Source organism: Macaca mulatta, chromosome 10 (genome assembly GCF_049350105.2).
Source record: "Macaca mulatta isolate MMU2019108-1 chromosome 10, T2T-MMU8v2.0, whole genome shotgun sequence".
NCBI classification, from domain to species: Eukaryota; Metazoa; Chordata; class Mammalia; order Primates; family Cercopithecidae; genus Macaca; species Macaca mulatta.
The window spans coordinates 20265710-20279498 of NC_133415.1; the positions used below are offsets into that span (position 1 = coordinate 20265710).

The following is a 13789-nucleotide window of genomic DNA, read 5'->3' on the forward strand; positions in this document are numbered from 1 at the left end:
TGAGACCAGCCTGGCCAATATGGTGAAACCCGGTCTCTACTAAAAATACAAAAAATTAGCTGGGCGTGGTGGCACGAACCTGTAATCCCAGCTTCTCGGGAGGCTGAGGCAGGAGAATCGCTGGAACCCAGGAGGTGGAGGTTGTAGTGAGCCAAGATCATGCTACTGCACTCCAGCCTGGGTGACAGAGCCAGACTCCGTCTCAAAAAAAATTATGGATAGACAGAGATAGCTTATATAAAAGACCTAATATAGGCTGGGCATGGTGGCTCACACCTGTAATCCCAGCACTTTGGGAGGCTGAGGCAGGCAGATCACAAGGTCAGGAGTTTTGAGACTAGCCTGGCCAACATAGTGAAATCCTATCTCTACTAAAAATACAAAAATTAGCCAGTCATGGTGGCTTGCGCTTGTAGTCCCAGCTACTCAGAAGGCTGAGGCAGGAGAATTGCTTGAACCTGGGAGGCAGAGGTTGTGGTGATCCGAGACTGCACCACTGCACTCCAGCCTGGACAACAAAGCGAGACTCCATCTCAAAAAAAAAAAAAAAAAAAAAAAAAAAAGACCAAATATAGTAGAAACTCAGTATGTGTTAACTTTTATTAAACATGATAATGACAATGTAATGGCAGTTCACATTATCAGCCACTTCCTGTCACTAGCTGGACAACTTCTCTTAGTAGCTTTCTCTCATTGAAAACAACTAATAGCATCCCATTATTACAAAGAGCCAATGTGAAGAGGAAATAAGCTAATGTATGAGAGAAAGTCTTTTGCCAGGCAAGTGCATTATTATAACTTGCTAAGCACTGCAGATATAAAAGATAAATACACAGGGCACCCTGCTTCACTTTTCGTGAGCTTATGAAGAGTTGAGGAAGAGAAAGTCTAAATAAAATTCAACAATGCAAGGTGAGAGGACACAATGAGTTCTACTACTTCTGAGCAATGCAGGAGGTAGAGAAGAGGGGCAGGAATGAGTTGAAGCAGCTGAGCTAGGAAGTCTAGAGAAGCAAGTCCCTGAGAATTCCTTTATCTTTCTGGAGTGGCCAATTCCCCCCTGGGTGCTCAACAAACACTGATGGCTATTTTTACCCTATAGCTTTTCCTACTTGTCTTATGGAAGGGGAACTTCAGGGTCTAGAGGGCTGGGTATGGCATGAAGAGTATGGCTGTGAAGTGTCTAAAAACTGCGCAGTGAGGATGTAGGCAGAGGGGAAGACTGTTCTTGGTATGTGGCTCACACTCCTCTCAATGTAAGATACATGTGGGATGAGCTCTAAATGAGGAGGAGAGAGATATGGGTTCAAGTTCTTGGGTGCTAACATAGCCTTGGACAAGCCCCTTTCCCTCTCTGGGTTGTTTCCCCACCTGTGAAACAAGGGGACACATAATACCCTGGGTCCCCTTAACCCTGTGCATATCTGTGTTTTTCCCTAGATGATCTGAGGTTCCACTCTTAGTACCACCATTTACCACCTAAGTGATCTTGGGCTAGCCCCTTCACTTCTCATTTGTGAAATGGCAATGTCATCACCTACTTTCAAGGTAGCAGTGAGGATTTTTTCTTTTTTTTTTTGAGATGGAGTTTTGCTGTTATCACCCAGGCTGGAGTGCAGTGGCTCGATCTCGGCTCACTGCAACCTCTGCCTCCCGAGTTCAAGTGATTTTCCTGCCTCAGCCTCCTGAGTAGCTGGGATTACTGGCGCAGGCCACCACACCCAGCTAATTTTTCTATTTTTAGTAGAGATGGGGTTTCCCTGTGTTGGAGAGGCTGGTCTCGAACTCCTGACCTCAAGTGATCCGCCCCCGCCCGCCTTGGCCTCCCAAAGTGTTGGGATTACAGGCGTGAGCCACTGTGCCTGGCCTGCAGCGAGGATTAAATGTGGTTCTGAAGAACTATGGGGTGCCCAACAGAGGGCTGGCAGTAGGAGCAGGGGCTTCCTTCTTGCCTCCCGTCTTCTGACTTAGAAGTTCCGGGGCAACCAGCTTTCTTCTTCACTAGATTGTTAGTTCCCTGAGGATAAAAACAGCATCCCACTTACTCTTGTTGGACTCAGCACCAAGCAAAGGACCTGGAAGAGCAAAGCTTTAACAAATGTTTCCAAACCAAAAATGGCAGGAGTGGCAAGAACCAGTAGCCCAGGTGGGGGAGCACAAGGGTTCCATGGCTCATGGCCACCAGGTCCTTTTTTTCTTCTGTGTGCAGACATATTTGCACCCAAATGCAGGCCTGGGCTTTGTTACGCCCTTGCAATGGTATGTACGCCGCAGGGCATGGGAGCACCAGAACACACCCTCCTTTCCATTGCCAATATCCTGCTTTTGTTTGCTGCAAGTAGCTCTGGCCAGGCCCAGGAGAGGGAGCAGGGAGAGAAACAAGTGCAGGCATGCAGGAGACAGCCAGGCCAGCCTGCTGGGAAGAACACCTGGCTAGAGAGCAATATCACCAGTCCACACATCTGTGTCAAGAAATGCCTTTAAAGGGCACAGCCAGCTACGTGGCCAAAACTGCCACAGATGTCTCTGAAGAACTGGAACGTGAACAGCTGATAGGACTGGGTATGGGTCCCTAAGCTGTGTTTTGCCACAGAACACAACTGGGTTCTTGGACCACTTAAGAAGTTGCCATGGTAGAGTTCAGAGTTCTAGCTTAGCTATCAATTAACAGCTACTATTTATTGAATGCCAACCATAATCCAGGTCCTATATGAGGTACCTTATTTATATTATCTCTAATCCTGACAACCCTACAAGGTAGTAGGATTATCCCTATTTTATAGAAGACTGAAAAGCAGAGTTAAAGTCAAATAATTCTGCAAAGTTGCCCAATACATAATTGATGAAGCTGGAATGTGAAGCTATGTGTGCTTGGCTACAAAGCCACATCCACTGTACTATGTCACTGGACTGAGACAGCACATCTCTCAACAGCTGAGCCTCAGGATTCTCACCTGTGAAAATAAGGAGGCTGGAGGCCTGACAGTTCAAGACCCTTTGAGTGTTAACACTTCATGATGCTTCTCCTTTACTCCAAGTACTGAATGTTAAATGGCACAATTCTCCTCCTTCATATACTTCACAGTGTTCAATTCCCCAGCAGTCTCTGTTCTTTTAAGCAAAGAATCCAGAACACACTCTGGAACTGTAAGGTGCTACTCAAACATGTTCCACCTTAGATTCTTAGAGGCCATGGACCCCATACGTTCTTCCGAAAGCCAAGGCTGTTTTTCTACCTTTCAGCTTTTGAAAGTTTCAAGTGAAAGTCAAAATCTGCCCTGGCTGTAGGTAAAAGAGTACCCAGCTGGGAGGTGGTGAAGCTGAGGTCTGAACCAGTCATTCCACTGTCCTGAGGAGCCAGAGTGAATTGAGCTGAAATCCTCAGGTCAGGGGAGATCACCTAGAAGCCTACATACGCTGAGGGTACGCCTAAGGACAACCTCCAAAACTCATCTTCCAAAACTATTAGAGGGGTTCCAAGGGCTTGGGCAGATACAAAGTGCACAGAACCCTGGTGGTCAGTTCAGTGGGCCAACCCAGATCCACACAGAGACCTTTTGAGTCAGCAGAGAACACGAGTTTTTTTAAAAAAGATAATCAGTTGAGATTTTATCTTTCAAGACCTGGATCCATATTCCTTCTCTGCCATTTACTATCTGTGTCACCTAAGGCCAGTTACTTCATTACTCTGAGCCTCAGTTTCCTCACTTGTACACTGCTGGTAGTATCTTATGGGGTTATGAGAATTAAATTATGTACAGATGTCCTGCATGATGCCTGGCTCACAGCAGGTAGCCAGTAAGTATTCATTTATTTCCCTCCCCAATTTGAGAATGCCAAGGGCAAATGCAGACAGACCCCTTTTTCTCCTATGCCTAGCAATATGGACCTGCTTCTCAGCCCAGAATGAGACAGATTTCTGTAAGTAAGGTCCTAAAATGAATTATTTCTCTATTCAATTAGAAATCAACATTTTTTTAAGAGACAAGAGTCTTACTGTGTCACCCAGACTGGAGTGCAGTGGCACAATCATTGCTCACTATAGTCTGACACCCCAGGCTCAAGAGATCCTCCTGCCTCAGCCTCCTGAGTAGCTGGGACTACAGGTGCACACCACCATGCCTGGCTAATTTTTTATTTTTTGTGGAGACAGGGTCTCCCTATGTTGCCCAGGCTGGTCTTAAACTCCTGGACTCAAGTGATCCTCCAGCCTTGGCCTCCCAAAGTGCTGGGATTACAGGAAGGAGCCACCACACCCAGCTGAAATCAACTGGTTTTAATAGATTCCTAACAATTAGGAAATAGTTACTGTGCATCTACGATGTGTAAGAACAAGCAGGCAAGGTGCTGTGCTGAGAGAAGCCAAGTGAGATAAGACAGAGACCCAGCCCTCACTCACATCCAGATTCTTCAGACAAAAATGTTTACAGGTAAATTCTCAACCTTATGGGGTAAGAGAACCAGTCATTACTGCAGTGGATTTACACATGTTAAAGCATAAGCCCTCCCATGTCCTGATGAAGACCTGGCTGGATGGTCATCCCTTAACCTCCCGGTGAGCAGCCAGTTGTAGAGAAGCTTCTTTCAGCCCCCAGCCTCTGAATTGACTGGGCTGGAAGGAGAGAAAAGGAAGCTCCCTCCACCATAGCCTGAGGGCACCTGGAGAGCATCACAACTTGGGGATGCCAACTTTTCCCCAGGGCCTAGAAGGGCAGATATGACAGGGGCCTAGAGAGACTCTGTTCCGTAAGAGCTCAGTCAAAAATCCCTTTATTACTCCTCCTTCCTGCAGATCCTGTAGACTGAAACAGTCTGACAATTAAGCTGTAAGTATTATGGAGTATGTTATTATTGTTTTAAAAAATTAACCAAACACATAATGAAGCCTATGAACAGCAAGAAATAAGTGTTGCTAGAGTGCACTGATTCAGTTCCAACCAAAAACCAGGAAGACTGTAGTTTCAAGTAATTTGTGTAGTTGTACTGCAGTTAAAGACAGGGCCTCCATTATTTGGCAAATAATGGAAAAGAGCTTGTGTGCCTTTGAGGAGCCACATAGAAGTTGCAGAGTTGGGAACCACTCACCTGATCTAAGTCCTTCATTTTTCAGATAAGGAGAAAAAGAGTCCCGGAGGACCTAAGGCACCTGCCAAATGTTACTGTGAAGCTGGGCAGAGCTATGCATAATTATTTCCCTTTAAACATGGGTTGCTTTGGAACACAAAGATTAATTTGTTTTCTTCAAGAGATAATGTGTAAACCCAAGCTCATTAAATCAGTATTGGATATTAAGTGCAATTCTATAAAAAGAAAAATGCTTTAAAGATGTCCGACAAAAACCACTCCCTAATTTACCTCTTTTGTAAATTCCAATTTGAGGTATTTTCTTACTTGGAAGTACAGTGGTAATTGCATCTCACTCCTCACGTTAGTGTGGGTAGGAAAGACAGTGCATTCTCCACTGAGTATGTTTGGCCTATCAGGCAGAGGTGTATGGGACACAGAAGTTGTATTCTTCATTCCCTTGCTCCCTCTTTCTCCTTCACATGTCACGCCTGATCATGTCCCCGTGGAATCTGGTTGCGTCACTTTCCTTGCAACCACAGCCCCACAACTCCTATAGATTTTGTACTCCCCCAGAGGCCAAGGATCAAGGACTTAATTTGTTTCACAGAATCCAGCAAGGACCCTGTTCAGGAGCCCAAGAAGTCTGGCTTCTACTTTCTGCCAGGGACGAAACTGAGGCCCAAAGAGGAGCCCTTGAAGATACCCTATAATAAAAGACGGAGGGGCTAATGGCAGAAACAGTTTTCTCACCAGGTAGTGATGTGGCAATGGATTGACACCTGGGAGAGCAGAGGGTCTGGGTGGTCCCTCCCTGGGGGGAAAGAGCCCTGTGTGCCACCTATCTCTTCAGAAGTGACTTCAGGAAAGTGGCCTCTTATATGGGGGAGGGGAGAGTGTCTACAGAAAGTCAGTCAGAACCCCCCAGACTCTAGCTGGGCAAACGGAGCTTGGGGGGTGGGGGCAAGGTGATCAGGTTCTCCAGAAAGGCTGGGGCAGAACAAGACAAAGGGCAGGTGGACTTGGGTGGCATTGGTGGCCTGGCCCTTAAAAGTTCAGGTGGAGAGTTCATTATCTGCTCTAGTTCCACCTCCTGAGAAGTTGTGTCCTCCCTGGGTTCCCTGCCTCTCCAAGGGTAAAAGGGGTATAGTTTCTGGCTCCTAAAGGAACAACCCTTCCCCTAAGCGGCCTTCCCAGGATTAAAAGTAAGAGAAATTAATGAGGACCTGAAATGTGACTACTTCAACACTTGGCATCTTAATTCTGCATGGTAAAAGCTTTCTCCTAAAGTCAAGATCAATTTCCATTGGCTCTTTAGAAAACAATATCAGCCATACCTTCAACAAGTCAGGCAAACTATCCCTTTTTCTACTCTCTGCTAGGAAAGGAAAACAAACCTGATAATTTCCTCTCCACTAGGAGAAGAAAACAAACCTGCAGCCCCCGAAGAATGAGAGAAAGTCAGGAAGACAGAAAAAGCTGCCCAGTGAGGCTCCATATGTTAACTTTGTTGAAACTGGTTGCCTCATCTGTAAAATGGGGATATATAATCTCTTTAGGCTGTTGAGAGATTAAAGGATAAAGTGTCCAGCAGGGCGCTTGGTAGAGTCAGCATTGAGGACCAGTTCCCTTCCCCCTTCCCCCAGTCCAGACACCTCCCACCACTCTACCAGGGTCCAGTCATTCCACGAAACCACATGGTACACTGCTTTTCTGCCCAGGGCCTGGCCACCTGACTAGTATCCCGGCAGCAAGATCTGGGCACTGGACCTAGTTTAGGGAAGCCAGAAGGGAAAAGTCGACAAGGACCACTGGTGAGGGGGAGGCAGCCTTTTTGGAACAACAGGCTGCTCCCAAAGAATGAAAACAAGCCCCACCCTAGTCTGGAATGGCTCCATTCAGAAGGGACCTAGAGGGCCAGAAACCCCCTGGGGAGTTTCTATGGGAGGTGGAGTGGGGCAATGAGCAAAGAAAGCCAGGTTGGAGGTAGAGTTTCCACATCTCCCTTTGAGAAGCCCCAGAGAGAGGCTCGTGGAGGTACTCAGGCCTAGGGACTGAGGAGGTGTGGGGGCTGGCCCAGCAGCTCAGAAACACTCCAAAGTCCATTGCTCCAGTCTCAGAAGCACTGGCCCAGGTCTTTCCCCAGCAACTACATTCACCTGGGAGCTCAGAAGCCCCTCAAGGTCAGAGGCTAATGTGCCTGCCGTTAAGAGAACAAATGTTTATAAGGTACCTATTGTGTACCAGGCTACCCACACCCAGGACTTGCCAGTTTCCACAGTTTGGCAAAACCTGCCCATCCTGCTTGTTGGGACAAATTTCTGGGCAGGCAGCATGGCCCGCAGGTAAGACATGTGAGAGCTAGAAACAGCACTCTATCTGTGCTATTCCCCCTGGAAGCAGTAACACCTAGAAGGGGCAGGTCAGTGGCATCTTTTGGAGGCTCTTTCAGGTTTGCCTGGGATGGAAGAGGAGCTGGAGCTCCCTAAGAAGTTCCTTCTGGGTATATCCCTCCCCTCACCACTTCCAGGACATAATGGGGGTACCTCACAAGGCCGATTCTGCTTGGGTATAACCTCTCCTGGCTTCTGCCTGGCAGAACTGATGGTAAAGGACTAAGTGAGAAGGAGATTTTGGGAGACCACCCTCTTCTCAGGACCAGGGGCCAGGAGAGAGAGAGAGGGGAACTCGGAGACCAACTCACCGAAATGGGTCTCTGGAGGTGAAGTAAGCCGGGACTGACAAGTAACTCCCCATCTTCTTCCCACACCAGATAAACAGGCTCAGCTGCAAATCCGTCTATGAGTGCCTCGGGCAGGCTGTAGATGGCCACCATGACAGGCCCAGGGCTCCCAACACCTCTGGCTGCAGGCAGGCTGCCCTGAGTTCACCTCTCCCTCCGGAGCAGCTGGAGGAGCCTGAGGACTCCAGGCCACTTGCCCCCCAGCAGATTCCCACAGGGGCTCATGGCTGGGATGGCTCCTCCCTAGTTCTTAGAAGCTCAGGCGGCCCCTCTGGACTCGGAGAAAACGACCTCTTTGAGGAGGCTACATACACAGTGGCATTCTTGAGCAAGGGCCGGTGACTAGCTAAGAAAGAAGCGCTGCTGTCAAGTTAGCCTTCTTCTTCAGTCCCACCCCTGAATGAGGGAGGGAGGGAGGAAGAGGAGGAGCTCCCGCAGAACCGAGGTGTGTGGTTGGAGCAGCTGTTAGGAAACAGACCTTGCAGGCAAGGGGTGGAGCTGGGCTGGATCGAGGCTGCAGGCAGGCGCTGCAGACAATAACTGGGACCGACTGAGCGTCCATCCTGAGCTCAGGGAAGGGCAAGGCAGGATACAGGGTGAACATATCTGGCCCCAGATGTCCTCAAGCAGAGGAGCTGCCTACAGGACAGTAATTCTGCTTGGAGGTGGAAAAAAAAAAAAAAAAAAAGCAGAGGATGCCAGGTCCAGGAAGAGCTACACCAGACAGAGGGACCTCTGGTAGGAGAGGCAGGTCCAGAGAGCCATCCTAGCTCCGAGCTGACATCTGTTCTGTCCTGGCACTAGGGCTCCCATTCATTCCCTCCCTCTGCCTCGCCTGGGGACAGCCTCAAGAGCTGACCAATGGGAGGTGACACTTCCACTCCAGGGCAGGGCTGTGTTGCAAATAAGGAAACGAGTCCCAGGGTATTAACCTACACCTGATGTGTCTCCATGTGGTAAACACTATATGTACTCTTATTTCTCTGAGACAGGAATTATTCCCACTCTACAGACAAGGAAAGTGAGGTACAGAGAGATTACGTAACTCACTCAAGGTCAAAAAGGGAGTCAGTGGCAGGCCTGGGATTTAAATGTAGGCCCATGTGAGTTGGAGTAGGCCCCTAGAGCTGGAGTTCTCCCACTACCAGGCTTCATTCTGGCTCTTCAAGGAGAAAAATCTTTTCCAAAGCCCTCTGCAAATAGGATGGAGCCCAGGTTACTCTCATTCACTCACTATTCACTGGCTGTTCACACACAGAACACCATCCACTGGCCTCTGTGGACAGTAGAACTTCTTCTACTTGTCCAATGATAACCATGCTTTTCAAACTGAAAAATGGGGCGTGAGGGAGAAGGCGGCCTGGGGTGCCAAAAGGGATTGATAAGCCTAAGTATCTGGAATGGGAGCCCGCCTGAAGGGCCCCAGTTGTGATGATGACCAAACCAGAGCTTACCATGGAGAAAGCCCTTGTCTCCCTGCCTGCAGGATTGTAAAGGAAAAAGCAAGGCTGCTGGAGAAAATCAGAATACTAGGACCTCACTATTGGATTTGGGGCAGTGACATCAGCTTTCCCTCACTAGGCACACACCTCTCACCATTGTAAAGGGCCAGAAGTCACCCTGCAGCTTCTATGTCTTACTGTGAACCATGGCAGCAAAGTCTGATAAAGATGGTAGATGGGGTTACAAAGGAGCCTTTTCCCATTCCACCAACGGGGCACAGGGACAACAATGCATGAGATAAGAGCACATGGGTTTGAATACTGATAATAAGCTACCATTTATTGAGCAGTTAATATGTTCTAGGCCCTGTGTTAAGTGCTTAGCATCTATTATCCATCATATTTAAATTGCCAGTACATGGAGTAAATGTCATCAGCCTCATTCAACAGATTAGGAAATAGGTTCTGAGGGGTTATGTCACTATCCTCAAGACAAATAGCTGGTAAGTGGTGAGGGTGGGTTTTTTTTTTTTTTTTTGAGTCAGGGTCTCTCTCTGTCACTCAGGCTGGAGTGCAGTGGTGCCATCATGGCTCACTACAATCTCAACCTTGACCTTCTGGACTCAAGTGATCCTCTCACCTCAGCCTCCAGAGTAGCTGGGACGACAGATGCATGCCATCACGCCCAGCTGCAAGGCTGGGTTTCAAACCTGGTACATATGTATGGCTCTAGAGCACAGGTCAAGGCACTTTTCCTGTAAAGAGCCAGAGAACAAATATCTTAGGCTCTGCAGGCCATACAGATTCTGTTGTGACTACTCAATTGTGTCATTACAGAGCAAAAGCAGCCATATATAAAACATAAACTAAGGGACATGGTTGTGTTCCAATAGATATTTACTTATGGAAAGATTTTTTTTTGAGATTCAGTCTCACACTGTTGTCCTGGCTAAAGTGCAGTGGTACAAACATGGTTCACTGTAGCCTCAACCACCTGGGCTCAAGTGATCCTCCTGCCTAAGCCTCCCATGCATCTGGGACCACAGGTGCAGGCCACCATACCTGGCTATTTTTTTTTTTTGGTGACAGAGTCTCGCTCTGTTGCCCAGGCTGGAGTACAGTGTCATGATCTTGGCTCACTGCAACCTCCACCTCCCAGGTTCAAGCAATTCTCTTGTCTCAGCCTCCCAAGTAGCTGGGACTACAGGCACATGCCACCATGCTCGGCTAATTTTTGTATTTTTAATAGAGACGGGGTTTCACCATATTGGTCAGGCTAGTCTTGAACTCCTGACCTCAGGTGATCCACCTGCCTTGGCCTCCCAAAGTGCTGGGATTATAGGCGTGAGCCACTGTGCCTGGCCCTGGCTAATTTTTTTTTTTTTTTTGTAGAGATAGGGTCTCACTTTGTTGCCCAGGCTGGGACACTGGTATTTGAGTTTCACGTAATTTCCACATGTTACAAAACATTCTTGTGCTTTTTTCCCCCTAACCATTAAAAATCACAGGTCATGGCCGGGCGCGGTGGCTCAAGCCTGTAATCCCAGCACTTTGGGAGGCCGAGACGGGCGGATCACGAGGTCAGGAGATCGAGAGACGATCCCGGCTAACACGGTGAAACCCCGTCTCTACTAAAAAAAAAATACAAAAAAAAATAGCCGGGCGAGGTGGCGGGCGCCTGTAGTCCCAGCTACTCGGGAGGCTGAGGCAGGAGAATGGCGTAAACCCGGGAGGCGGAGCTTGCAGTGAGCCGAGATCCGGCCACTGCACTCCAGCCTGGGTGACAGAGCAAGACTCCGTCTCAAAAAAAAAAAAAAAAAAAAAAAAAAAATCACAGGTCATATAGGCCAGGCATAGTGGCTCATGCCTATAATCCCAGCAGTCGAGAGGCCAAGGAGGGCAGACTGCTTAAAGCCAGAAGTTTGAGACCAGCCTGGGTAACAAACCAAGACCCTATCTCTACCAGAAAAATCAATCAATCAGGCCGGGCATGGTGGCTCACACCTGTAATCCCAGCAATTTGGGAGGCCAAGGCAGGTAGATCACCTGAGGTAGGGAGTTCGAGACCAGCCTAACCAACATGGAGAAACCGTGTCTCTACTAAAAATACAAAAATTAGCTGGGCATGGTGGCACATGCCTGTAATCCCAGCTACTCGAGAGGCTGAGGCAGGAGAATCGCTTGAACCCAGGAGGCGGAGGTTGCGGTGAGCTGAGTTCGTGCCATTGCATTCCAGCCTGGGCAACAAGAGCGAAACTCCATCTCAAAAAGAAAAAAAAAAAACAATCAATCACAGGCCATATTAAAATAGGCAATGGGCCATAGCTTGCCGGCCTCTGTTCTAGAGCTACAGAGCTCAACTACTCTATTTACTACCTCTAATAGTGAAGAACAGCTCTTGGTGTTTGTGCAGAGCTCAGCCATATCTATCTACCACCACAAAGACACCACACTCTAGCCCCAGAGGCAGCCAGAAGAAGTAAGGACTGAACAGGTGCTCACCCTGCATTAAGCATTGCTTGCAGCACTACTTGTATGAATGAATTTTAACCCACACTATTCCACAGTTCTGTGATTTCTCTGTTTACAGATAAAGCAACTGAGGTACAGGGAGGTTAAATCACTTGCCTGAGGTCACTCAGCTGTAAATGTGAGAAGTGAAGCCAGGATTTGAACCCAGACTAGACATTATAGACTACACTCTACCATGCTATATCGAAGCTCAGCCTGGGCCCAGAGCCAGACTGTCTGGGTTTGAATGCGACAATGCACTGTATGTAAGCCCTTGGCACAAAGTCTGGAACACATTAAAGGTTGATAAATGTTACCCATTAATATCATTAAGACTATTGTTACAACTACTGTGGGCTAGCTATGTGGCCTTTAGCAAGTCACTGTCTCTGTCTGGGTCTGGGTTAGGTCTCTAAATAGCTCCCAGGATCAACATTTTTCACCCCTGTGAGGTTGCAGAGGGCTCTCTGTTTTCCTTGGGTCTCAAGTTGAGTTTAAACTCTTGAGCAGGAGGTCAGGATCCTGGCCTAGGGGCCACACAAGAGCCACAGAGGAGTTGAGGTGGGCTGGAAGTGGGGAAACAACATACAGGATACTGAAAGGGCTGCCCAGCTGGAGAGCTGGGAGCAATCTTTCTCCCAGCCACAGAATCAACTATTTCTCACCAAAACTCTATTATGTTCCCCTGTAATTCAATCAGGCAAGAAGGGGGCCCCAAATTAAGTCTGGAACTAGCAAATTATCTTTTAATTGTACCCTCTGATTTCCATGTGATGAACACAGCACTGATGGAAGAATATGCAAGCCACAAAGAGACCGAGGCCAGGGAGCCCATGAGCATAACTCCTCTTGACATTTCACACAGCTCTGCTGTTCCAGCGGCGGCGGCGGGCTCAGTGAGTCGGTGTCTAGGAATGTGAGCAGGAGGCTGCAGGCGTTCTCCTCTCCCCCTACTCCTCTTACAAAGGACTTGGTGGGTGGGTGAGGAATAAGGGAGAGGACATCTCAATGCCATGAAAACTGCCTTCCCCTGGAAGAGGAACAGCCTTCTCCCCATGTCCTGAGTTGAAGCAGAAGCCCCTCCCAGGTGGAATCCATTTGACCTCCATAAATCCAGACTTCAGGAGGAACCTTTGAAGGATTGATCACCAGATGTGATAAGCTGCTGGCTGCTCAGACGCAAGCGTGTGGTTCCTCAGAGCCAACTTCAAAGGGCCCAAGCTACCCAGCATTGGGAGATGAAATGTCACATTGGAGGATATATTTTACCCTCCTACCCTTGGAAACTGGTCCTGGATAGAAAACTGCTCTTCTAGGTCCTCAGAGCAGCTGGCAGAAGATTCAGCAGTTATGGCTGCCAGAGGCAACTGCAGGAATCCTTTGACTGGCAGTTATAGTAGGGATAAAATAGCAGGAGAGGTGTTAATCTCCAGCACATTTCATAAGTTGGAAACCTGGCAGGGAGCCGAACAAACTGACTCCTTAGAACCAGCTGAGGCGCAGGTCTTCAAGGAGTCTGTGACAGGCTGGAGAACAATAGCCTTCAAAACCGGCAGCCCCAAGTGAATGTTCAGGCAAGGTGTGGTAAGTGAATGAATCACCCCAGCCTCTTGTCGGAAGAAAACTCTTGCCAAATAATTCAAAACCCAAGGAACTGTGTTTGTGTGAAGCCCTCTATTGGCTGGGAGGACTCCAATCAAGGAAGATAATTTTTGAGGACTCTGAAACCTCCAAATCCTGAAAGGTAAGCATTACCACCCCCATATACTAACCATCTTTCCTGCCCCCCTCCTCCCCTCTTCCAAATCACTTTCTACATTATAGTAGCAGTCATCCTTCTAAAACAAGGGTCCCGGGCGAGCGCGGTGGCTCATGCTTGTAATCCCAGCACTTTGGGAGGCAGAGTCGGGCGGATCACCTAAGGTCAAGTGTTCGTGACCAACCTGGCCAACATGGAGAAACCCTGTCTCTACTAAAAACACAAAATTAGCTGGGTGTGGTGGTATGTGCCTGTAATGCCAGCTACTGG

General features: G+C 48.2%; 1 protein-coding gene across 9 annotated transcripts in view; it reads right to left on the reverse strand.

Moving 5' to 3' along the window:
- The window catches only part of LIMK2 (LIM domain kinase 2), a 68044-nt gene that overhangs the window by 24133 nt on the left and 30122 nt on the right, over positions 1 to 13789 (reverse strand). For 2 of the 9 annotated variants that reach the window (XM_015150058.3, XM_077949974.1), the window contains exon 1: positions 7769 to 8180. The exons of the other annotated variants lie outside the window; for them this stretch is intronic. In XM_015150058.3, the coding sequence (XP_015005544.2) occupies positions 7769 to 7821 (53 nt within the window). In that variant the 5' untranslated portion in view covers positions 7822 to 8180. Of the gene's footprint in view, positions 1 to 7768; positions 8181 to 13789 lie in introns of those variants that run through there. 9 annotated transcript variants of the gene reach the window in all.